The following is a 25,693-nucleotide window of genomic DNA, read 5'->3' on the forward strand; positions in this document are numbered from 1 at the left end:
TGGGAGTGGGTGGGTAGAGGAGCAGGGTGGAGGGAGAGTATAGGGGACTTTTGGGATAGCATTTGAAATGTAAATGAAGAAAATATCTAATAAAAATTGGGAAAAAAAGAATTTGGCAATGATGATGAGACTGTGTTTATTTTGATTTTGGTTGTTCACAATGTTATTGGCTTTGTCCATAACCTAACATATTTTAAACATGAATCTTTTTAGATTAATGAGTTAGTAATAAGAAATGCATGGATCAATAGGCAGGTCCTCTCTATCATTCAGTTGTCCTCGTATATCTACAGAGGGCTCTCAATGTTCCCCTGCAGGCTTAGAATAGCCACCGAGATGTCTGTGCTCTAGGTCACTGTGTGAGGTAAGAGTTTACAAACATTTACTACCTTCTACTCTGTTTCATCTGATCTCTCTTGGGTTTAAGAGTTGACCCATAATTTTAGTTTCCAGAGGACTTGAAAGTAAGTGTGTGCCCATCCAAACTGAACTTCTCATCGACCTGGATTTTAAGACCTTTAATCCTCCCCTTCGCACTCTGAAAGCACACACTGAACATTTGGTTCATATTGGCTAATATTCTCAATGGTTCTAGAATAACAGATTTATTCATTCATTCAAGTTTCCAAGTATAATTTTATTAAATGTCTCTGCTCCCTGAGGAGTCAACTAAGATACAGTTATGACTTTTATGGTGAAAGGTGAAATTCTAAAAAGATTGTTTTTCTAGGTATGGAGCATGTACTGAAGAAACTTCAGGAGTTTGGACCATATCCTCCGATATCCTGTGTGTAAGAACTCTTATTAGAAGTATTGTGACATGGGACAAAGTTTTCATCTTCTTAACTCCAGTTTCATCATTTATAAAAATGAGACAATAGGGATCTGATGCCTGTGTGGCTGTGTGCAGGTTACAGGATGATCCAAGAAGCACAGGTGCACGGAAAGACGACAGAGCAAGTAAGTGATTATCATTATGCTAATAGACCCTTCCATCAAATGACCAGGCATTGACTATGCAGTGTATTCAAAGGGCTATGAAAGGTCTACACTGACTGTGCAGTGTAGACAAAGGACTAGGATAAATGTATATATTTGCAGGACATGTAGATACCTAGTCACAACCCACACTTACCCTGTCATGCTTTCTCACACTGAGGCATAGGCACATTGTCATGTGATTATGGACTCTGCCAATGGTTCTTAACCTTCCTAATGCTGTTCCTCATGTGGTTGTGACCCCTAATCATAAAAGTGATTTTCCCACTCCTATGAATCGTAATATAATTATCTGATAAACAGGATATCTGATCTTTGGCTCCTAAAAGGGGTCATGACCCACAGGTTGAGAACACTGGTCTAGGCTGTTCTGTGTTGCTGGCAATGCACCATTCCAGAGATTCCCTGTGAGCTATGGCAGATGTGTGGGCAGAGTCCATCCACTTAGTCATATGTTACCTGGCCTATTGGTCTGGCTTTAAATCTAAAAATTGTTTTTTTTTTTTTTTCAAGACAGGTTTTTTTTCTGTATAGCCCTGGCTGTCCTGGAACTCACTTTGTAGACCAGGCTGGCCTCGAACTCAGAAATCCTGCCTCTGCTTCCCGAGTGCTGGGATTAAAAGCACGCGCCATCACACCCGGAAAATCTAAAAACTCTTAAACAGTATTTTAAGGAGAAGTGATTATCTGTCTGTCTACTGATATCTATTTGTAGCCTCGCCACACACACATATACATACACATGAGATGTGTGCATGCCTCCCTGAGAGAGAGAGAGAGAGGGAGGGAGAGAGAGAGAAAGAGAGAGAGAGAGAAAGAGAGAGAGAGAGAAAGAGAGAGAGAGAGAGAGAGAGAGAGAGTAAGAAAATCAGGGTACCAGAAACATCCTTTGTTAAAACTGGAAGGAAGTTGATTCAGAACATACAAAACTGATGGAGAAAGAGGAGGAAAATGGAGGAGGAGGAAGAGGAGTAGGAGGAATAGAAAGAGGAGGAGGAAAAAGGAATGGGGAAGAGGAGAAGCAGGAAAAGGAAGGAAATGGAATCTAGGGCAGAGACATATAAGAGCAATCACTGGACAACGTTTGCGCCTCTGCTCTCTCTTGGGGACAGCTGCTGGAGCCATACTCCATGGAGAGTATGAAGTGGCTTTGAACCGCATGAATAGGTATTTGTTGACTTCAGGCCAGCATCAATTTAATTTCAAGCCATTAAAAGACTAATTTTATTGGCACTTCAGAAAGGCAGCAATTGTTCCGTTTCCGTGGCACAGCCATTCTTTGAGGCAGGCTAGAACTTGCCCTGTTTGCCCAAGCCTTAGCTAAGTCCTCAGGGAGAGAAGAGATGGTGTCATTCAGAAAGCACCCCTGTCTTCTCATAAGGAGAAAGCCGCTGAGGAGCAGCGAGTCAGCTTCTCCTTTTAGGCCCTCCAGCTACCCTGGGGCTTCAGCAGTTTTTAATGCTTCACATTCTGGTGTCTTTTGGACAGTTTGATCCTTCCAGGGATCTGGCACAGCTGACAACAGACTTTTCTGTGGGGTCAAATGACTCCATAGTGTACTGAGCAGTATTTCATAAACAGTGGCTCAAACTTCCTGCCACATGAGGATGAGGAACAGAGTTTGGAGTTCTTTTAGACTCGGGTTTGGGTGGTTACCGTCTGGGAGAATTAAGTTTCCAAGCCTTAGACTCCTCGTGTATTCTCAATGTTGTTATGATGAGTGAGTGAATGGGACAATGCCTGAGAAATCTGCACACAGTATATACCACACAGGAAGGGCTCAGAGAACTGTAGCTGTGGCACCAATATTATACTACGTATTGAAAGAGGGGACATGGGAAATGTACCCCAGATTTTACCTCTATGGACTCCAGATGCCCAAGCAAGATTAAAGGGTACAGTTTGACTCTGCACAAGTTACTTCTCTTGACTTTGAAAGACAGCTGGGCTCCTCACTCGATTGACTGAAGGACTCAAACTCTTGAAAGTCAGTTGTAAAGGATACAGTCTTATAAATCTCTGAGTAAGCATGTGTAAGACATATTTAGAGATCTAAGGCAGAAGTTCAGGAAGAGAAGATAAGCCTGAATCTAAACCCATCACTGGGTGTAAACTACGGCAGTTGTCAAGGGAATGAAGTTCAATATTTGCGGAGAAAGTTTATAGAGCAGGTACTTTGGAATTGCAAAAGAGTTGTCTCAAGGTTGACACTGCTGTTGGTAAAGAGTGTGCTTTGGGTCACATTAACATTCCATTGACGGATGTTGGATATGAAAGGTAAGTGAGTCATCGAATTTTTGTCTGACGATCCTCCAAAATGTACATCCTTGGTTAACCCAAGCAGGCGTTTCTGTTCTCAGCATCTCAGCAATGCCTACCCCTCTGTCCTGTGGCATCCAGGTCTTTTCATCATATTAGAATGATTTTAAATGCACAAATGAGTTATGATGAAACTATTCAAGTATTGTTAGTTATTTCCTGGTTAGTTGATAATACTGAAATCAAAGGATACTACTATTGGAAATTGAGAAAAACAACCCAACATGTATTATACAAAGCTATTTATTAGTTTACAAAAGAGTTTGTTTGTTATACCGAGAAGGAAGGCACTGGAAAAAGCCATACAAAAAAATTTTCACAGTGAGTGTATAAAATAAGACTGTCACAAGACCAAGTTTGAGGGCATTGTGTTGACTCCTACGCTAGCTCTCAGGTGATTGAAAATGGTGAAACGTAAACCATATGTGGGGTAGTTTGTGAAAGGGTTGAATGGTTGAAGTGTCATCAAGATGCAGTAGAGAAAGAGATAGACTCATGACACATTCTATCATGGTTTCTACTAACTATAGCAGGCATCACAGCTTGTCTCCCTCTTATAGAAATCGCCAGTGGTGGCCACAGGAGGGGCAAAGTCCGCACAGTCCATGCCCGAGTAGGAGAAGAACTCTGTGGTTCTGAGGGCATCCAGATGCTCTGCCTCACAGGATGCATAGTAGCAGACCGAGGAGGGGGTGGCTGGGGACGAGTGGTTGTACTGGGGGTGAGAAGGCCAATGTTGGCAGAAGTAGCCTTCTTCGGGGAGGCTGGAGTGTAGGGAATCCAGAGAAGGAGGCGAGCTGTAATTTTCTGGAGTGTAGGAAGGCAGCTGAGTTGGTGAGTAACTGCAATCAAAGGAGCCAGAGAGACTGGAAGAATCCGAAGGCGACCCTGGAATCTAGAGAAAGGAAAACCAGGAAACAAAAAGCTGGGTAACTTAGACAGGATGAAAGGAACCGAGCAGCGTTGATTTACTCAAGCACAGTGAGAACACGAGGGCTAAGAATAAACCTCAAACCCTTAGCTAAGTCCTTGGAAGTAATCTCATTTGCCGACTGTGATTTCATGACACCGCATCCCAGATTTCTTTTTCTCTTTCCCAACAATCGATTGCCTTGCTCCACTGCCTTCCTTTGTTAAAACCTTGCAGGATGTTTTGTTCTTAAACCACGAAATCTCACTGTGTCTCAGGTCACCTGCACGTCAGATCCTGCTGCGTGCCACAGTGTAAGCTGCAGGTGGCACCTTGGGCCACACCCTTGACGTGAGCAGCCAGGTAAACACACAGAGGTAGAACCCAAGTCCTCATAGGCCCAGCATCTAGAACACCCGAGGATGAGAAACCACCCTTCCTGCCACCAGTGTGTTCCTCTGCCAGTGGCCAGAGATCTAACACATCTTAGGCACATTTACAGTGGCCAGCCTTGGAAGCTGAGCTGGAACTGTGTGTTATGGTCCCATGAAAAGACGCATGCGCATTCTGTAGAGTTACTTTCCTATCTTCTCTAAGTTCAGTTTCCCTTAATATAGACTTTTGACAAATGAAAATAAAAAGTATTCACACTTTTTAAAAGAAAAAAAAATTTACAAAGTTTAAAAAAATTATAAACCCCCAAGACATAAAACAACAATCTTACTCATTTTAAAGAGAACACATTTTTGAACATTTGAGATCCATCAAGAATAGAAAATCCAAATTCTTTCAAAGATTAGGACTGCTTTGTCTTGTTTTGAGAGAAGGTCTCATGTAGCCTCCTAGGCGATACCTTAACTCTCTATTTAGCTGAGACTGACCTTGAACTCCTAGCCCTCTTGTGCTAGGATTAAGGCATAGTCCACAGGCTTAAATATCAGCCATCTCAGGCTTAGATATGCTCTTTTGCCTATGGCAGCTCAAACGAGCCAGTAAGTGGAGCCATTTCAGCAGTTAAGCCAGGCCCCATTAGAATGTTGGTATCACATATACGTAGCCTTGATCCATTTCAAGGACTTAAAAATCTAAGGGCTATTGTTGAAACTATTGATTTCCAAATAAACAGATGTCTTAACAGATATTTTAAAAAAGGAGTAGCACCTCTTTATTGCCAGACATCCATTTACATGGGAAATCATAATATGTGTATTCAAAGGTTTATGCCCTTCACGGTGCCCACACATTGAACTTTAAAATGCTTCCCTGACTATTTCCTGGTTGATAACATTTGTATGCTTTCTCACGAGATGATGCAAACACTTCTACAAAGCATCTCTACCCCACAGTTAGCAAGCATCAGGCTCCAGGAAGGATGTGGATGAATTACCAGGCTCTGGTTGTGGCAGAAAGGGGCCACTTGACAGCTCTCTGGGAAATAGTGGGGAGCAATCTGTGCAGAGTTGAGCAAAGGCTCCGGGAGTGTGTCTGTCTGAAGGTAGGACTCGAAGATCTGGTCGAGGCAGCTAGGAATTTCTTCACAAGAGACACAGGTGGAAAATTCTCGAGTTTGAAAATAACTGGGTGTGGAAGACGTTGGTTCAGGCTCAAAATACAGTCCTATAAGAGAAAGGGAAATGATTTTTGTTTAAAAATTGCAAAATAGGCTTGAATAGAGTTTTTTTCTATTTATTATATCTAGGGGGAAATGGAGATTGGGAAATTCCTTATAAGTAAACACTTTTGGAATTTGGACTGTGTTAGTTGTCTTAGGTTAATCCAAGTCCCAGAGAAATTAATCTGATCAGTAATGTGATAGATAGCTTTCAGTATGGTTAGGCTGAAGTAAAAGAATGCATGTGGCCCAGCCAGTATCTAAATGCCACATTCAGGGAAGAGCACCAGCCCCCGCCTTCAGGGCTATAAAAGCACTAATGCCGAAAGCTATCTGCAGCGCAAGGAAACCGTTCTGATGAATTTACTGGGGGGCTTTGGGAAACCTTCTGGTATTACGCTCTTGCTGCTTACCTAATCTTTTTACATAAGGGACTTAAATTGTTGAGACGAGGGTTTGGAGAAATGATATAAACAGTGATGCACATGCTAAGATTGGAAGCTCAGAATGTAGTGTACAAATTAATAGCACTTTGCTTAGAAGAAGTACAAAGGGCAGGAGTGTCTTATTTGTAGATATGTTAAGATGAGAGTACAATGGGAAAATATGATAGAGAATAATGAGAGTAATTTGCAAAAAGCATGGCCCCCTTTCCAGTTAATAGGAATATTCCCAGTGTGTGATAATCAGTCTTAAAGGTTCAAAGTGGGGGGAGGGAGATTTAGAGGAAGCCCATTAAAGATCTCAGGTTCCTTTCAGGTTAAGTTAAAGTGATGTATTTGGTGGGAACTGCTATAAGCACAGGCTTCCTTCTATATGACCTCCTTAAATTCGTAGAAGCTGAGTGGCATAGGAAGGACTGTTTATGTAATAGAGTTGTTTGTTTGGGGCTGGGGAAACTTACACTTGTTTGAACGGCTCTCTGGGAAGAGAGTAGAGAGTGGGAAGGAAGCCCCTGTCGACTACATGCTAGGTGAACAAGAGCAAAGGCATTATCCTGGATGGTCTGATTACAACCCATACTGCACCAAGAAAAGATGGAAAGATTCTAAAGCAAACCCTGCTTTTATAGTGAAGCCGAGGTGCTTGGAGACCAGCGACTGGGATAAATGTCAAGGACAGAGTCTTGGTACAGAGTAGACAGTTCAGAATGAAGATAAAACTGTGTCTTTCTTTCCTTTCTGGGCTTGCATCTGGAGTCACCTTCTGATTGGTTGGATTCCAATTAAATGGTGGTGCCTCTCTTAACCCCTGCATCAGGCTCTGAAGGGCTTCTGAGATGGACTTTTGAAAGGGTTTGAGGGAACCATAAAGCTGGCTGTACTGACCTGCGGAAGATGGCATGGTAGTGTCTGGAAGGTGGAGACCGCTGCTTCCTGACAGCTGTCAAGGCAAGAAGAGGAACTTGAAGCAAAGGGAAGGGCTGCGCTTCCTCACTGGGGAAACTGGGCAGGGGATTCGATGGGGACAGCCGCTTCTGTTTTGCGGTAAGCCTTCCTCTAAGAACACTGGACTTCAAACACAGCCAGCATTATGTTTGAGATTTGCTTTTTTGTTTGCTTACTTGAGCATTGTTTTTTCCCCCCACGAATATCAGATTCCTTGATAAAATGTTAAGTTATTAATTTTGATAAGGGTTAATATAAGTCTTTTTTTTTTCTTACAGACATAGGGCAATTCAAGTAAAGGCAGCAAGCAGCCTTTCTATTAAACAATTTATTTTATAATGAGTAAGAGTTAACATTTACTTAATCCAACTATGACAACAGTCAATACATTTTCAAGTTTGTACCTACTACTTTGTTTCTTTGTCCTAGGAATTAATTTCCCCTAAAGAAATAAGTAATAATTAGACATTGTTTCTAGATTTTTTAAATCTGAGAAGTTAAAATATTCACATTTATGACCTTTAAAATATAAGAAAAAAATTTGAAGTATTTAGTGATTCAGAGCCTATAAACAAACATTTGAGTTCATAGCCAGAAAAATAGTTCTTTGCAGATTAATTTTTTCTATTTTCTATGTAATTTGCTTTTAAAAATTATACTATCTAAATACTGAAGATTCATGGGGCCGAACCTTTCAAACTTTAAAGTTAAGCAGCTTGCCACTTCCAGCTGAAAGGACAATTATGCTGGCCCAGTAATGCCGGCATTGTTTTCTTTTAGATTTCAGGTGGTGACTTTAAAGTTTAAAGTCTGTGGCTCTGGGCTTGGACGGGGAGCTCACCACTCCTCTCTGGGGTTGCAGGGGTAGACTCACTCCTGTTCTCTGGGCCACTGCAAGCACCGCACAGCCAGCCACTGCTCAAACAGGAGGTGTGTTAATTTTGAAAACGATCCATGCTGTAATGTCATGAACCAGGAAGCTGGAGGCCTTTACCAGCTCTTTATGCAAATATTTGGCTGCAGCTTGAGCTGGAAGACTTGGAAGGAGGGCTTATTATTATTTTTTTTTAAATCTGCTTCATTGTAGAGCTTGCTTTTAACCCCCTGCTTCCCCCCATTGGCCTGTTTGCTTGCTCCCCAGTAATCCTGTTATCTCCTGGACGTGTGTTTACAACGTCCTAATTGATATTATCTTCCTGGCTCTTGGTGGTTCCCTTTTTGCCTTGCTCCCAGAATACAAAGAATGGTGCCTCTCTTATTTCAAACAGCACACACATCTACAATCGACAATATATAAAAATGCATTAAGCCTATTAAAACAAAACAAAGGAAAACCAGTGGTTAAAAAGAAGAAAGGTAAATTTTATCTTTAGATAAGCACCAACTCGAGTTTCTCTTTACTCCAAGGGCAAAGAAGTGGTGTGTGTGTGTGTGTGTGTGTGTGTGTGTGTGTGTGTGTGTACTGATAAGGCTGAAATAAAAATTTAAAATAACTGTACCAGTCTGACACATATACTTTCTTCTGCTACAACTTGAGACTTAGATATCTACCTCAATCTATAACATGATTAGCTTCTTAAAGTTTCAAACAGTTATTATTCTGACTTCATAGCCAATGAAGGCAGATTTACTCTTGCTTTGCAGTGTTTGGCACAATTAATTCTCTCTTGGATTACTGTTTCCCAGAGATGTCTTTAATGTTGGACCAAGTTGGATATAGTCTCTGTTAAACTAGAAAGGTCTGCCTGGAGCAGGCATACATTATTCTCCCTGGGGTGCTATCTATCACCCTTGCTGACTGGGTACACTGTGTAGCAGTCCCAGAATTCCAAAATCCTTCTGTTTGCTCTCAGAAAGAGATTTTACATCTGGGTCTCCTACTGAAATTCTATGTACATGACTCCTGTGAGCTGGAAGGGGCGGGGATGAGAACTTTCTAGGAAGCACAGTAGGGCATATCCCAGAAAGCAGCGTTATGTTCTTAATAGACATTGGTTCTGAAGGCTTGCTTCATTCTCACAGGGAACTCAGAAAATGGCAAATGAGACTTCTCTCAAGATCAGAGCCTGGTCAAGTACTGAGATGCAATCCTTCCTCTTGCCCTGTACTCTGCTATGAGCCAAGGGTGGTCACACCAATTCTAAGAACCCAACAGCCACAGGATTGCTTTGCCTAAGTGGGATGCTCTGGGTATGGCTGAAGCCGAGTTCTGCAAGTACCAAGCTCCTGGTCCTCGTTTTATTAATGGTATAGTTATGAACTACTGAGGTTATTAAACTCCTGTTAGTATGATCGGCTCTGTAGAAAGATGAGTTTAGAGAGCCAATACTGAAAAATAAGATGATCTTGTTTCTACCTTTAGCCTGTTTCTAACTTCAAGACTTTGGATCTTAGCTGTCATGAGGCATACAGATTTCTGATCTCTTCATGTCATCTGATCATTACAATCAAATGAAATAATGAATATACAAAGGTACTTTGAACAAAGAATCACTGAAAATCCACCTTAGTATTATAAGAACATTCTACTGTTGCCTGATATTCTGCAAATGGGGACAACTAATTTATCTAGCTGTGTGTATCAAATCATAGCAAATGTGCTTCAACTCTAAGTTCTGAGAGAAAGGTGTAATACACATTAGTGCAAACGGCCCATCCACCCTTGGTTGGAATTTACTTTAGTGATCTGTTGAGCACTCTCTGTGGAGAATGCCCCTAAACACTTATTTAGCCTTTATACAACTCTTCTTAGCTTTCAACAGAACAATTAGGGGAACAGACAAAGAAGCCTCTAGTAAGTCAATGTATCGGAGGACACGTGCCACAGAGTCACTGAGAACTAAGCCCAAGTCCTCTGGCTCAGAAACCTATCTCACCATCACTCCATAATTTCTCCCTCCTGTTGCTTGAGGTGCCAAAGTTCCATTCATGAAGTCCAACATGGAACTTGCACAGGATCACATGCTGACCAGACCAGTGAAGTCATAGATGACTGGAATCCTGTCTGATCCTCCCTCCACACCTACACCTACCCACAAGCACTAACAGTGTCACGTGTAGAAGGCTCTTCAAATTGAACTCTCTCTCGGTGGACAAGCACGCCTAGTTTACATGGTTCTGCAGCTGCCCCAAGCACTTGGGTTATAAATGTGAGGTGTCAGAGTGTCTTATGACTACCCAGATCAGTTCTGTCATAGTTCTGTGTATTCCAGAGAGAGAGGCCTTTTCTTCCAGAGACTTCCAGTGACTGCTGGTTTTTCATATACATGACCTCAGAGCCTAAATTACAGAGAAACTAGGTGGGTTTCTGGGAGATAATTTTTTTTCAATGAGTTTGTTGGGGCTGTATCTATACTCTCTTAACACTATAAAAACATATTTAACCTGTTGGCTGCCTCTCTTCCTTGCAGAGGACCAAGAAGCCTTCCCCACTCAGCTATGAGCAGTGAGAGGTGAGCCTCCCACAGTCCTGAGCCCTACACCATGTCCCACAGGTTTTGGTGGCTGCCTATGGTGACCTGGGAAGTTGGGGACAGATGTAAGAATCCCTGAACAGGGCTGTGCTTATGGGTGGCCTCTGCATCTTCCCTGACACAGGGCTGAACGAAGCCTTCGATGGACTGGGAGGGACAGAGACGGAGAGGGTGGTGCTTACGTTTGCCCCTGAGGTGGCCTGGTGTGCCCTTCTTTGCTGCAGAAGCTCTTTCACGGTCATCTTCACACGGACGCCTTGATACACCTTAGGTTTTTCTGGGGAGAGGCAACAGGGTTAGTGGTCAGTTTCAAAGCTTGGGTGTCAAGGGGATACAGTGAGGGTTCCCTTGGTAAGGCTAGGATACCCAAGGCCAAGTTTCTACCTTTGCAGAACACACGAAGAGAATGAAAAAAGAAAAAGAAAAGAAAAAAAAAGAAGAAGAAGAAAAAGAAAGAAAAGATAACGTTAAAAAATACCCACATTTCTCAAACTAGAAAAGGTTAAGCACAGGCAGGTGCTTCAGGGTCCTAGTGGGAACAGTATCTGTGGGCATCTATGAAATTATTCATCCCTAGCTGGGCCCCATCCTCAGGACAGTACCAGCTGTTCTGCTCTGGAATGTGGAGGGAGGTCAAACAAGCCTGCTATTTTGGCTACGATATTAAATCTGGGGTTCCGGCTCAGCTTGTGGATCTGGGGTGCTCTCTGTTTCCAACTGATCTCGCGGACCTCACCATAATGTGAACAACAGCCCCTCTCCCCATGCCCCCCGCCCCACTGTATTCCTCTATCAATCCAGGCATGGCTTCTGGGGAAGTACAACCTTTATTTGTGGTGCCCTTGGTCTGGAAGCAAGCCCTGAAACAAGCGACAAGCTACAGGGGTCGGGGCAGTCAGTCTGTCCTGGCCCTGTTAAGGACTTACTGCACTGACCCCAGAAAAGGAGCCAAGATCGGGAAATAGTCTCCTGTCGGTCCTTTCTCTTTTTCAAAAATGTCTTTTCTTCCTCACCCCCTTCCTCCCTCTAGTCTCCGACTCTGTCGCTCTCTTCATCTCTTCCCACCCCCTCCCTTTCCGGTGCAGGCTTTTGGAGAACTGAGCTGTGGAGAGTTCTCCAGCAAGAGCTGCAGCTCTGGAGTAATGGCATCCCGAGGCTCCCTAGGACCGCGCAGTCGCCTAGAGGCAGCCCTCCGGAAGGGGCCGCCCCTGAGCCGGCAGAGCTGGGCCGGGAGACCTGGGAGAGCCCAAGTAGCCGGCTGTGCTAGGCGGGGGTCGGCTGGGAGGGACCGGTGACCGCCTGGGGTCCCGGCAGAGCGCAGTGAGTAGGTCTGACTGGTTGTTAGGCCAGGCTAGACCCGGCAGAGGCACTTTCCGAATAGAGTTTGACTTAGAAGCCCAGTGTGACTCCCACCCGACCTTGACCCTGGAGAGAGCGCTTATTAGAATCACGGGGAGGGGCGGAGCACAGTGGCCCCTGGCCTAGGCGTTTGGAGACAGTGCCAGGCCACCAGCGCCTCGCCTGGTTAGTGTAGGGACCGCGGCTGGACAGCAGGGAGACCCCCACCCACGAGCCAGATCCTGAAAGTTAGGATCCCTAAGGAAAGTTAGTGCGCTGTTCTTCCCGGTCCTGGGCATCGGTTTGTCTTGCTGCAGTGCCAGGACGCGCCCACTCCGCTCCAGTCTCCTTTCCTCCCATCCCCACTGTCTGGGTCGGCTCTGGGATCTGCAGGCAGCGCGGGCGCGCCTCGGGGTCCACGCGGGACCAGCCCCAGCCCAGTTCCCTGCCGGGTGCGTCCTGCTCCAGTCCAGGGCTCACCGTGAGCCTCTAGCTCCCCCGCGCCGCCGCTTCTGGGCTCACAAGGTCGGCGCCTCCAAATTCCCAGGACTCCAAGGTGGAAAAGTGAAAGGGCAGGCAGGGGCGTGGGGGACTCGATTGTCCGGAGTGGCCTTATGGGTCTCTGGGCCTCTGCTCTGGGGGGCAGTCACCCAGAGGGACCCGACACAGCGGGATCGCGTCCTCTCTGGATCCATGCCCGGCCCTGACTATTATTCCCTGACTTTGTGCCTCTCTGTTATACGCAGGAAAAGCAGAGGAAATACACTCGGATCCAAGTGCCCCTGGCCCTCATGACCCGACCCCTGGAAAAGCATCTGAGTTACCCGACATCCTGGTCAGCAGGAGCTGGGCTGGAGACTGGATGCTGCAGCTTCAGAGACTCAGCACCTAGGAAGGCTCCTGTGCAGGGAGAAAGGCAGAGATGCGACATTTTTAAAGTTTCACAAAACACGAGGCAGCACCCAGGTCCCTGGATCAGGAGACACACAGAATTAATGTTTTATACCTTCGGGTATAGGTTTGAGTTTTTTCCCCCTCATGCCAAGTATTTAAAACCTCTAGAAACCCATGATTTGACAATCAATGATTGCGCGATACTTTCAATTTGAATATTCAAAGGCTTAACAAAATGGACTATCTTCTGCAGAAATCCTGCACACAGGCACCTCACAGAGAGTCCAGAGAAACAGAGAGGGAGATCCCTTTGGGTCCTGACCCTTGCTTTTCTCCTATTTTAAACATTTTGTCCACCTGCCCACAGGCAGAGCAGGTGTCCTCAAAGATGCTCTATGTTAGTGCCTCAAAGGCTGCCCTGAAGTCCCCACTGACCTAGGCTGTTCCCTGTGGACCACCTGAACCAGGTTGGACAGCCACATTGAATCTCTCTTGTCCACTCTCCATTTTAAGGGGAAATGGCAGGTTTTGGGGAATGAACATGGCAGACAGAGGGTGTGGCACAGCAAAGAGCCACTTTGGGCCCAGGCTGCAGGTCAGAGGACGGCAGAGGCCAAAACTTTGTGCTTTGTATCCCTCTGGCCCTGCCTGGCCACAAGGCTTGCCTGTCCAGTCTGCATCCTCCCTCCTGCTAGGTCACAGACACTGGGCTTCCAGCAAGCAGTCCTTAAACATCAGCGCTCTTTGCTCTTTGGAGCTGTAGACCAGCACAGCTTCCTTGACCCACCTGAGATTCCTTTAGGCCAGGTTTCCACTGCTGCATTGTGGCAATCCCTATTCCTATGTTTTGGCTTGTTTTTAATTCCTCGAACCCCAGACTTTTTACCTCATAGAACTCCTGCTTCCTTTAGAGGAAGGGCATGGTTTTTTCTTTCTTTCTTTCTTTTGAAGGCTCTGAGGAGAGAGGTAGGAGGAATTTGGAACCAACCTGTCTTCTTGGATCCCTCATGAATATGAGTAACTCCGACCCATGCTGATGTGTATTTTGGAAGCTCTGCCTGAGTTGCTCTCTGTCCTGTGATTTGAAGGATGAAGAGACTGGAGTGATATGGAATGTCAGGTCAAGATGTCACAGGGGGACAGAAGGGTCCCCTTTGCAAATAACTAGGAGGTTTCCAGGAATGCAGATAAAGTGATGGTATAGGCCTCTCTCTTTTAATCCCCGAGTTGTCTGAAGTGCAAACAAAACAAAAAATAAACCTACCAAACAAAAGCCAAAAAAAAAAAAAAAAACACCAAAACCAAACCAAAACAAAAACCCAAGCTTTAGATTAAAAAATCTTTAGAAAAAAGTCTGAAAACTTAAAAATATATCAGACATAGTATATTAGATATAGAGTATCTAACAAACAGCTCAGCTAAAGGGTCTCTGGGGGTGATACAAGCATTCAGGGTAGACCTGTCTGCTAGGCAGGTGGAGCCACATATCTGGAAAAGGGTCAGGGCTGGGGACACTTGAAGTAGCATCTGGCGGTGGAGAAGTAGGGTGAGATGTGGTTGTATTTGGTCCAGCTGGTGTTTATCAGCCACTGGACTCTATTTTTGTAAAGCCAGGCCTGAGGACCAGACCAGAGAAAGGACCAGGGGATCTGAGAGAAACCCTCTCCCTGGGACCACATCCTTCTTTCCTCTAGTCAATGTTTTCCCTTGCTGTCCTCCTTTCTGTCTTGCTTTTAAGATCTCCTTGTTGTCCTTTGGCTGTTTTGTTTATTCTGCCCCCCCTTTTCTGTCCCCTGTTTTTCTCCATGTTGACACTTATTTTCATTTCTTGTCTCTCTTTTCTCTCTGACTCTATACATGCCTCTCTTTCCCCTCGTGCTGTCTCATTCTTTTACACTAAATATATTTCTTCAGCTCCCCTTTCACACAGGATTGAGCAGAGGGGGCCTAAGGTCACAGTTTTCCCTTGACAATATCAAGAACAGTAGTGCTGGTGACTGAGTTCTCCAGAGAGAACACAGACTGGAAGACAGGCTCTTTAGAAGCCTGGTGTCTACAGGGATAAGAGCGAAGAAATCTGCATCTTTTCTCCCAGAAGTCTTTGCCTGAGCCATAGCTAACATCCTGGGGCATTTGTGTGCTGGTGCAGTTCCTGAGGTTTAGAGTCTGATGATGTTACTGACAAATAACTTCAGAAAACTATTTCCACAGGCCCACTTTGAGAATCATCCCTGTGCTATCTATATTGCAGGTCAGCTCAACATTCAGGAGTTTTGATTCTTGTTCTTGTAACTGAAAAGCCTCAGCACAGACATTTCAGAGCCAAAGCCCTGCTTCAGGAGGCAGGAGACAATGCTTTTTCAGTAGATCCTCTTTGCATCTCTCTCTCCTTTCCCCCTATCTCTGTCTTTCTGTTTCTGTGTGGTGTGCATGTGTGTGTGTGCACGCACACGTGTGTCTGTGTGTCTATGTATCTGTGTATCTGTGCGATGATGATATCTAACGCAACCAGCTATTTTTACCTTGAGATTCCAAATGCCGTTAGAAGTTGGTACCCTGCTTCAGTTGCTTGCTCGCTCGCGTGCTTGCCCATCCATCCATCCATCCATCCATCCGTCCGTCCGTCCGTCCGTCCGTCCGTCCGTCCATCCGTCCATCCATCCATCCAAGTGTTGAGATAGAATCCAGAGCATGCTGGGTAAGCACTCTACAGCAGAACAACATCCCTAGCTCAGAAGATTATTTAAAGTTCTCATCTCTTGCTCCTGGGTGCCAGGCCTGTATTATTGCATAGCAAATGACAGAACTGGTGTTCAGACTTTTGTAAGTATCACCCCAAAGTCCTTGCTGTGTTATCAGCATGTCCAAGGGGCTTCTAGAAACCTGGAGCTCTGAAGAAGCAACTGGCTAGTGGTGAGGACAAGCTGGTCATTATTCTGACTGTAGTTTGTGGTTATCCAACCAGAACCCTCTTCCTGGGGGCTGATTGCTTCTAGGATGCCTCCCTGAAGTCCCAACAGTCCCTCTGAGGTTGTAAAAAATTGGGGGGTCTGGTCTTCTGCCACAAGCTCCTTCACTTATAACACTATCTTGATGTTGGGTGTGGGGGAGGATATTAAAATGCTAAGAGGGAGTGACATCATGACCTGTGGCTTTCTAGCTTGTAGCTCTATTGTTGGCACATATAAAATCTGTGTGGAGGAGATGGGTCTCGCTGTTTGTAAGGCAAATTTTGCCTTTAAATGAGGGATAATCTATGGAGATGTTCTTTCCTTGAGCATCAGGTGTGTACCAGGCACAGTAACCAGGAGTACAGTAAAGATCAGTAAGCCTTGGTTTCTGCCAGCAATGGCTCTGTTCTCCCATGTGCTCACTGCTTTCCTATTGTAGGTTAATTTGCAAACCCATTCATTCATTCACTCACCATTTACTCAACCACCTTATGTTAATTGCCCCGACTGGTCCAGTTCTTGCTTTCCACCCAAGCCTTTGCCCCTGAAAGCCTCTCTGTCCATAGTCTTTCCCATCCTTCCTAAACCAGCTTTTCAAATCTCTGCTTTTCCATGCCACAAACTCAGAAATCCTTCAGTCTGCCAACTGTTCATCAGTCATAAAGTCAGCAGCACCTGGGGTGAGCAGAATGGGCATCGTTAATGTGTAAAGTTGAACGTTTTTAATTGGAAAAAATATTGATGGTCTTCTGCATGCAAATGACCTTGCACAGCATTGTGCTTTCCCCTCTCAAGCAGGTTTTATTAAATGTAGACGTGCATATTAAAAGACCTTCAGTATGAGGAAAGGGTGTCGTTATTCCTTCCGAATTTGACTATAGCCCTAAATTTTCTTTAGTAATGCAAAATTCTTTTGTCACCTCGATGTTGGGACACTGTTACCGAATGTTGTGGGAAATATCAAGTTCCAAAATGTTGAATGCATAGAGGAAACAAGTATTTATGGGTCCTTAGGAAGCAAGTTTGATCCATGTGAACGTGACCAAGAAGACTGGGAGACGGAGGTTGTGTAATAAGAATGCACTCAGAGTCAGTTTCTCCATATACTATATATTCAGAATTTAGACTTTCCTCCAAGAAAAGGTTATGATGAGCCAACCTTTGATCATTTATTATTTATACAAGAAAAGTACCGTATCACACTGCTTGCAAAGTTACTGTTTTAGTTAAAACATTTTTTTTTTATTGCACCATACTTCTAACACAAAAGTGTGTAGAGAATTCCATCAGGCAAAGCTGTGAATATTTCACCAAAGCTGGGAAATAAAATGGCTGAGTGAGCACACTTTTGCATTCGACTTTCTAAGCAATGGACCTTCTGGATCCTTCCACTTAAGATATCTGACTAGTGGGACAGTTCTGTTATTTTTCTTACTGTAGAAGAGTTGAACTCTTGATATTTCTCCTTTTGGAACATGGAACTTTTTCCCTGTTCTTTTTTTTGTAATCTATTGACAATGCATTTTGCAAACCTCTATGTCTTATCTGGTCTGAAGTTGTCGTTAAAAGATATTTATGTATCACATATCTAATAAAGCATGATACCAATGTTTGAAAATAACTCTGGAAAGATTTATTATCACTTAGTTTGGCCCTGGGAGATTATAGTTCTTGATTTATTGTGTTTGCTTTAATCGCACCAGAGATATCAAGCCCCAAATAACTAATTTGCATGTCATCTTAGAAACACGTCAAAGTATATGTGGTTAGTAAAAGATATAACAGTATTTTTTCTGTACTACTTCAGACGTTCATCAGTTTTTATTCTTAAAGATATTTTAAAGCACTTAATCAGCCATCTTAAGAATGGGCCCACACATTTTCAATATTCATCCATGGTCAACTTGTTTTAGAGGGTTGTTATCCACAGAGTCAGGGGATAAATGGCTGCTCATTTTTTATGGTACTTTTAATTCAATCTAAGGAAAGTTTACTGAGCACCTGCTGGCCCCAAGCCAAGTGAGCCATTCATGACGGCCCCACCCCCTTGAATCTTTAACCAGATAATCACTCTTTGTCTAGAGCAGTGGTTCTCAACCTTAATAATTCAACCCTTTCATACAGTTCCTCCTGTTGTTCCTAAACCAGAAAATTATTTTCCTAACTACTTTGTAACTGTATTTTTGCTACTATTATGAATGACATGCAGGGTATCTGATAGGTGACTGAAGGGGATCTTGACCCACGGGTTGAGAACCATTGATTTTAGAGTGTAGGTAATATATATATATATATATATATATATATATATATATATATATCTAGAAACTCTTTTGTGTGAACACCTCTGCCTCTCTCTATGCAAGCATCTAACTTACTGGTGAGGTTAGTAACGGTCCTCTTTGTGGCCTTCTTCTGGGGCACTTTAATAGCAACCTGCTATTGTTTTATTAACTCAGCTATGGAAAGTCATAATGATCACTTAAAAGTACTTATTAAACAAACAAAGTAAAGATGTGGTTTCCTTCTCTGGTTCTTCAGGGTTCAAATTACACTGTAAGAGAATTGCAAACACTTCAGCAACGTGCTGTATGTCCAGTGATTCACCGAGCGATTGTCTACAAGGCAGGCTTTGCACGGGCAAATTTTACATTTCACTTAATGATTTTTATTGCATGAGTTTATTTGTTTGTACATGGGGTGTGTGCATAAGGGGTATATGCATGTCACATTACACACGTGAAAGTCACTTCTCCCCTTCCTACTACGAGGGACCTGCTAAGCCTTACTGCTGGTCCTTACGTTTCACCGTTGACTTCTGGTATTTTCTTTTTGTTTTTTTATTTTTAATTTTTTCCAATTTTTTATTAGGTATTTTCCTCATTTACATTTCAAATGCTATCCCAAAAAGTCCCCTATACCCTTCCCCCATCCTGCTCCCTTACCCACCCACTCCCACTTCTTGGCCTTGGTGTTCCCCTGTATTGGGGCATATAAAGTCTGCAAGACCAAGAGACCTCTCTTCCTAATGATGGCCGACTAGGCCATCTTCTGATACATATGCAGATAGAGACACAAGCTCTGGGGGTACTGGTTAGTTCATATTGTTGTTTCACCTATAGGGTTGCAGACCCCTTCAGCTCCTTGGGTACTTTCTCTAGCTCCTCCATTGGGGGCCCTGTGTTCCATCCAATAGCTGACTGTGAGCATCCACTTCTGTGTTTGCCAGGCACTGGCATAACCTCACGAGAGACAGCTATATCAGGGTCCTTTCAGCAAAATCTTGCTGGCATATGCATTAGTGTCTGCGTTTGGTGGCTGATTATGGGATGGATCCCCGGGTGGGGCAGTCTCTGGATGGTCCATCCTTTCGTCTCAGCTCCAAACTTTGTCTCTGTAACTCCTTCCATGGGTATTTTGTTCCCAGTTCTAAGAAGGGGGGAAGTATCCATATGTTGGTCTTCCTTCTTCTTGAGTTTCATGTGTTTTGCAAATTGTCTCTTGGGTATCTTAAGTAGGCTGAACTTGACATTATCACTTTCACCCAACTTAAACCGTAAACATGCCCTGAGTCTTGGCAAGGCCTAAAAGAGATGGCATGCTGAGCTGAGGCTCACAGTTTACTTGGTTTCTTCCGTGGGAGGGTATGAGTCACAAGGCATCAGGGTGGGGGTTAGGGGTGGAGTAAGGGGGGGAAGGAGGGGGAGAGGAGAGAGAGGAATGCATTTTTTCCACATTCTGGTATTGTGCAACCAAAGGTGTGGTTGATATCCACATGTGGCATAGGAAATAGTGTAGGGAAATGTGATTAATTTCCCTGACAGAACTTTGTAGTTTGTTTCTATTTTTAAAAAATAAGACATTTCTAGAACAATAAAAAGGACCAAATTAGAATATACGAAAGTGACACACAGTCCTTAAAATTCATCCACCACTTGGAATTTATCAGCCTCATTCTTACTCCCACCTCCCTCTCCTGCGGGCCTGACAGCTATAAGGGGCAGTAGATGGAGACCTGGCTGTATGCATCTTCTTTGTTAAAGGTTAACCCTGTGGACACTGTGAACCTAGTTAGCCAGTTTAAGAAGAGTGGAGACACCTTGGTGTGCTTTCTTTCTCTCTACATTCCAAGGCCTGGTAGCCAGGCTCTATTTGTTAGAGAACCAATGTCTCTTCAGAGAATTACAAGATAAAAGATCAAAAGGTTCAAGTAGATAAATGCACAGTGAGTCAAGACGATGACTACTGAACATCATAGCCAAATAGATGTCAGCATTATAATTTACAGAAACCATATTATACACTCACAACTTGGTAACTTTCCCTGGTGGGTCCTGCAGAACTATTGTTATTAAAACATTTACACAACCAATCTAAAAACAAAACAAAACAAAACAAAACAAAACAAAACAAAACAAAACACCTGACTCTCAGGCCGTCATGAAGATCCCTAATCTACAGAGGTCCCAAGTTTCTTCCTTTCAGTGCAGAGGCCTGATGCTTGGGTCTGGGGAACAGCTGGATGACAGAGGGTCTTAGAGAGCTCCTTGGGACCAGAACAGAGGGATCTTAAGTGGCAGAAGAGTCCATAAAGAACAACTCTCCTCTGCTTCCGTGGACGGTGTTAGCTTTCCCAGGTAGGCCCACACTAAGCAGAGTAGAACTTAGACTGACCTTTCCTTCGGGTGGGTACTCAGTGTAGTGTGCATCAGGATTGCTGGCTATGGGCTTGTTCTTTCTGATGTTTTGAGGAATCTGTTGAAGAGCCACTGACACTCAAATTAACCTAAGTGTTTATCAGTGGATAAACAGATAAAGAAGGCCCCCCCCCCACACCTTCAATCCTCACTCTTGTGATTTGTGACAATATAGAGGAACCTCAGGGGCACACATTTAAATGAAATTAGCCAGGTGCCCAAAGATAAGTGTTGCATGATCTCATTCATAGACACTGTATAGATGTATAGAGGTCTATATATTGTATAAACCTTTTTAGAAATGATTAACAGAAACTAAGGTGGGGAAAGGGAGGGGGCTAGGAAAGAAGTTGGTCATTGGATAAGCAAGTTTTGGCATACGACTGCACAGTAGAGTGACTACATCAATAATAACATAGTTGATATTTCAAAAAACCTAGAAGAGATGATTCCCCTATTTTTATTGTATTCATTGAAGAAAGGCTTTTAATGTTTTACTACCAAGACAGAATGATGTTTGGAAGCCATGGGTGTGATAATTGCCATGACTTGATCACTGTATAATGTTTACGTATTGTGTGAGTGTTCTGTCAACCTGACACAGGCTAGAGTCATCTGGAAGAGGGAACCTCAGCTGAGAAAAATGACCTCATCGGATTGGTCTGCAGGAAAGTCTGTGGGGTCATTTTCTTGGTAAAGGGTTGATGCATGAGGGCACAGTCCACTGTGGGTAGTGCCACCCTGGACAGGAGGTTCTGAGTTGTAAAAACAAACCCAAAAAGCCGAGGGAGACATGGGGAACAGGTCAGGAAGCAGTGTTCCTCTGCGAGTCTCTTGCCTCCAGGTTTCTGCCCTGATTTTCCTTCATGATGGGCTAAACTGGAGCTTCGGGAGGCCTTGCCTTCCCAAGCTGCTTTTGGCCATGACGTTTACCATGGCAACAGAAAGCAAATTAGAGCATGCAGATTGAAGTATCACATTGTACACCCACAGATGTATATAATCATTTTATACACATATGTACATATATAACACATATGTACATATATACATACATGTGTGTGTACATATCTAGTGCTGCCTAAAACTGGCTGTTGAGAGAGAGGAAGTCACCAGTGAGAGGTGGCTACACAGCAGCCACCAAAGCTCCCCTTTCCTTTGCTTCTACATGGGTACTCTCCAGGGAGGGAGCTTTGCACACAAGGAAGAGGGAGGCTTTTAACTTTAGCATCTCTGTTCGTATTCCACAAGCTAGGGGGTAGTTTGCTGAGACAGAAAACCCCACCAGAAGACAAGAGAAGGAGGCATGTCCACTATTTGCATCTAAGTATGAATGACTACCCGGATTAGAATTTGTGCACCCCGACTTCCTAGCTGAGGTAAGCAATAAGACAACAGCAGAGGACATTTGGGGACTCTCTGGAAGAACTGGGCCAATCTGGAACTTGAGAGAGAGACCTTGATAGAACACAGGAGTCTTGGCTTCCAGGAGACAGGAGGGACCAGAAGATGTAAAAGGAAGTAAAGAAAGAGTTGTGCTAGGAGATTGTAAGGGTCACCTTGGTTTATGCATACACAATGTCAATGTGTAGGCAGGTCATTTATGATGGGTGTGACCTGCAGGGACCCACACTACGAAGTGGACATTGTTCAGCTCAGCAAAGGAATTTATTCTGCCCAGACTCACCAGAGGCATATTCCTGTTTCTCATGTCAGTTTCTTTTCTTTTCTTTTCTTTTCTTTTCTTTTCTTTTCTTTTCTTTTCTTTTCTTTTCTTTTCTTTTTCTCTTTGTATATGGTAAATGCTATACACCTCTTCCCACTAAGCCACAGAGATCTTCCTTTGCATAGCTGGAAACTATGTATCATTGATGACCCTTGCCTGGCAATGTGTGCTTTATCAATGTCCCTTTGCCTCTTGGTGTCCTGTTTGTTGTCTGCCACAACCTAGTCCTACCTTCTACATTTTCTTTGAAATATAAGATTTGTTTTTCTTTGATCATTGAATGTCCATTGTATTCAGACACTTTGGTAACTGTAATGTATTCCATTAGTCAGATACTGCCTAGTTTAACTGAAGCTGGGGGTGGGGAGTATTCTGAAATAACGTTTGGACATCCTGGATAAAACTTTACCTTTACAAAGCCACCTCCTGACCTCGTACTATTTTATTGACAATAAAGCACTTATATCAGGTGCCATACTTTTTTTTTTTTACTGTGCCTTTACAAGTCCTTGTAATAACGGAAATGTGTATAATACTACACACTTTAAAGTAACATGCTATATAAAATAAGTTTTGTTTTATGTGCTTCAAACTGCATAGACCATTTCCTCTTTCTTTGGCTAAATACACATAGTTTATAACTAATAAAATTAGACAGGAAAATCATGTTTTATGTTCTGCACAAAGTTTTTAATGCAATATAAGAAAAATAACTAGTGCCAAAAAATAATGCTTTAAAGGTAACAGAAAATTTAGAATGAAATGGGTTCCTAAAGCTCTAAGGTGGCCTCCTTGTGAAGGTTGTCTCATTAGGATGTGATCCACAAAACATTTGATTGACATTGTAGTGTTTTGTAGGGGTTTTACAGTGGATAAGAACAGGGATGAGTACTGTTGTCAACTAGCACTGACAGAATTGTGGCTTAAACTGAAAATCCAGTTCTGAATGAGCAAGCACACCTAGAAAACTCTGTGGACACAGAGTCCAACTTCTCTATAAGGATGCAGAAGTCCTCTGGCCTGCTTCTCAGTAAGCTCTCCGGCACTCATAAGAGCCCCAGGCCATACTGCCATCTTCTTTTGTCCAAGGTGAAGGATCATGAAGAGAAGAGACATCTGACCCTTCCTCTGGGGAGAGGGGCCCCACCTTGGGTGGGAGGTCATTTGACACTGTCATGAAAGACGTGAAGGGGTATGGAGGTGAGGTAGGGTACCCTGGTGTGTGGTGCAGATCTTCCAGTGCATGCAGCGAGTAGGACTGAGCCCCAGCAAGGGATGCCCCCCAGCCCATGTTCCTGTGCTGGGTGCTGCTTCCTGACTCCAGTTGGGAGAGGCAACTGGTGCTGGGTGGCAAACTCTGCAGGGCATCAGCAGGCATGGGGTCTGGCTGGCTGAGACCATCTGGTACCGTCTGTTCCCAGGAGTCTCTCTAAGGAAAACGGCAAAAGCACAGAAATTATTCTTTGGTTGACGCTCTGAGGATGCAGAGCTGCCACTGGATGGAGGCATCCGGAGAAACTTTGCATGCTTTCCGCTGCTTCTGAAGCCTGCCTTGCAGACAGCTTTTCCCGCTAGCATTTGATCCTAAGCCAGGAAAATCTGGGCTAATTTCTACTTGAGGATGTAAGTCGGGGCCCCACATTCTCCTTTACAGAAGCAAGGGAAGGCAGCACTCATTTCTGGTTTGGGTGAGCAGTAGCCCTCCAATGACCTAGGCTCTAGAGTGACCTGGGGTTGGAACTCCCTACCTGCTCAACAGTACTTTTCTTGGGGTGGACTGAGTTCACTCACAGTACCACCTACCACTCTCCTGACACTGAGACAGAGGGCTGTTCATCTGTGACATGGGGCACAGATTTCCTGAGTTGCTGCAAGCCCTAAATGAACAAAAGTCCATAGAAGTCCTTGCCACAGAATAAGGTTAATTCCCAGTCCCACCCTTTTGGTCTAAAATTCCACCTTCAGCCATTCATCCTATTGTGGCAGAGGGCTTTGCAGTTTTCTATTAAAGGACTATTAGAAGCTTTTAGATCTTTCTGAACCTATTTCTTTGGAGGGATCAAGAGAGAACGAGGTGGGAGGGTGTGTTGTGAGGAAGCTAGAGCCCAGGGACTGGGAAGGAAACGGAAGAGGAAGCTGGGTAAATCTCTTTGGGGAGTTGGTCTAGTCCTATCTAGATGTGACTCCAACCTTTGTTCCTTAGGGCTCAGAGGCCTGAAGGAGTCTTGCATTAGCAGCATGGGGGAACATTTAGCAAACAGAATAGTAACAAAATGAATGTGAGTTCTATCTTACAGACCCCGGCTCCAAAACCCTAGTCTTTTGATGTCTCGGTTTTGATGTGATCTTTGAGCTGGATTTCCTCAGAAGCTCCCCAGCAACGCCAGCCTGACCCAGCACCTCAGGTGTGAGCAGAATCCTCAGGTGAGTCATCTGGCTCCAGCTTGGTCACCACGCACGAGTGCTGGGCCACAGGAGCTGGGACCCCCTCCCCCTCCCTCTCTGCACACGAAATAACCACACTCACAAAGACGAAATGAGTTGGGTCACTGGGGAACGGAGGCGGCAAGAGCGGTGGCAGAGTCGAGGTGCTGAACAGGGAACTGGGTGTGGGGGTCAGCGCTGGTGGGCGGTAGTCTCCATAGGGCTCAGCCAGGTAGGATTCCAGCAGGCCTGTGTGACTCTGCCCAGCCGTGGACTCGCAGGCAAAGGGCTTGCTCATGCCGGAGGTGTAGAGGTCATTCGAGAACTGTTTGCTGCTATGGAAGTCGGAATCGGACAGGAAGGATCTCCTGACACCATAGTAACCTGACATCACTGGCGATCCTGTAGCCACATGAAAGAGAAATGGGCAAAAGTTTCCGGTAGGAAAAGCTCAGAGTAGGTGGTTCTGCATTTGGTGCCGTGTGAAAAGATGGTACCCACGTGCCCGACACCATCGTTAACAAAAAAAAAAAAAAAAAAAAAAAAAATCCACATGTCTCGAATGGCATGCGATGTTCCTGTATCACTGTTTCAAGTTCACTTTGGCCTTAGAGATGAATTCATGTCAGATGTACAATAACTTTACCTAGATAACGATTTATCATGCATCTTTTAGGTCCAGATACTTCTAGGAAGGGGCACAGAGAGATAGTTAGAGAATCCCTGGGTATGGTATCCCAGTCAGCATTAACTGTCAACCTGACATAGCCTAGAACCAATTGCAAAGAGAGTCTCAAATGATTGTCTTTATCAAGTCAGTCTGTGGGTATGGATGTAAGAGATTGCTTTGATTATTAAGTGATGTTAGGTGTGCCCACTGTGGGAGGCACTATTCCCTGGGTAGGTAGCCCTGGGCCGTATAAGAAAGCTAGCTAAGTGCAAGCCTGTGAGTGAGTCAACAA

General features: G+C 44.2%; 2 protein-coding genes and 1 long non-coding RNA gene across 20 annotated transcripts in view; 1 reads left to right on the plus strand and 2 right to left on the minus strand.

Moving 5' to 3' along the window:
- Nucleotides 1-744: 744 nt before the first annotated feature.
- Nucleotides 745-25,693, plus strand: part of Gm32819 — a 33,026-nt gene continuing 8,077 nt past the window's right edge. Inside the window, exons 1-7 of one of the 8 annotated variants that reach the window (XR_379375.4) lie at nt 6,520-7,327; nt 9,251-10,527; nt 10,639-10,680; nt 10,826-12,564; nt 12,786-15,631; nt 21,833-21,960; nt 23,729-24,731. This is a non-coding gene — a long non-coding RNA (predicted gene, 32819). Of the gene's footprint in view, nt 961-6,519; nt 7,328-9,250; nt 10,528-10,638; nt 10,681-10,825; nt 15,632-21,832; nt 21,961-23,728; nt 24,732-25,693 lie in introns of those variants that run through there. The other 7 variants (XR_003948162.1, XR_001779172.2, XR_003948163.1 and 4 more) reach the window with 7 other exon arrangements.
- Nucleotides 3,546-11,853, minus strand: Colca2 (COLCA2 homolog). 6 transcript variants are annotated; one of them, XM_006509895.4, is made up of 5 exons: nt 11,637-11,853; nt 10,884-10,978; nt 7,169-7,223; nt 5,616-5,845; nt 3,546-4,213 (listed from the first exon to the last, which is right to left on the minus strand). In XM_006509895.4, exons 2-5 carry the CDS (start codon nt 10,941-10,943, stop codon nt 3,839-3,841), a joined length of 720 nt encoding a protein of 239 aa, XP_006509958.1. In that variant the 5' UTR covers nt 10,944-10,978; nt 11,637-11,853; the 3' UTR covers nt 3,546-3,838. The 6 variants fall into 6 exon arrangements, with proteins under 6 accessions (XP_006509958.1, NP_001182610.1, XP_006509959.1 ...); NM_001195681.1 differs by having other exon boundaries at nt 11,628-11,842; XM_006509896.4 differs by lacking the exon at nt 11,637-11,853 and adding an exon at nt 11,184-11,384.
- 1810046K07Rik (RIKEN cDNA 1810046K07 gene) overlaps nt 22,974-25,693 on the minus strand; it is a 39,239-nt gene continuing 36,519 nt past the window's right edge. For 5 of the 6 annotated variants that reach the window (XM_006510589.3, NM_027217.2, NM_001372554.1 and 2 more), the window contains 2 exons: nt 24,835-25,133; nt 22,974-23,736 (listed from right to left, as the gene is read on the minus strand). In XM_006510589.3, coding sequence (XP_006510652.1) covers nt 23,335-23,736; nt 24,835-25,133 — 701 coding nt within the window. In that variant the 3' untranslated portion in view covers nt 22,974-23,334. The remainder of the gene's footprint in view (nt 23,737-24,834; nt 25,134-25,693) is intronic. The other variant, NM_001372556.1, reaches the window with a different exon arrangement.

The sequence above is a fragment of the Mus musculus genome, chromosome 9 (genome assembly GCF_000001635.26).
Source record: "Mus musculus strain C57BL/6J chromosome 9, GRCm38.p6 C57BL/6J".
In the NCBI taxonomy this organism is placed as follows: Eukaryota; Metazoa; Chordata; class Mammalia; order Rodentia; family Muridae; genus Mus; species Mus musculus.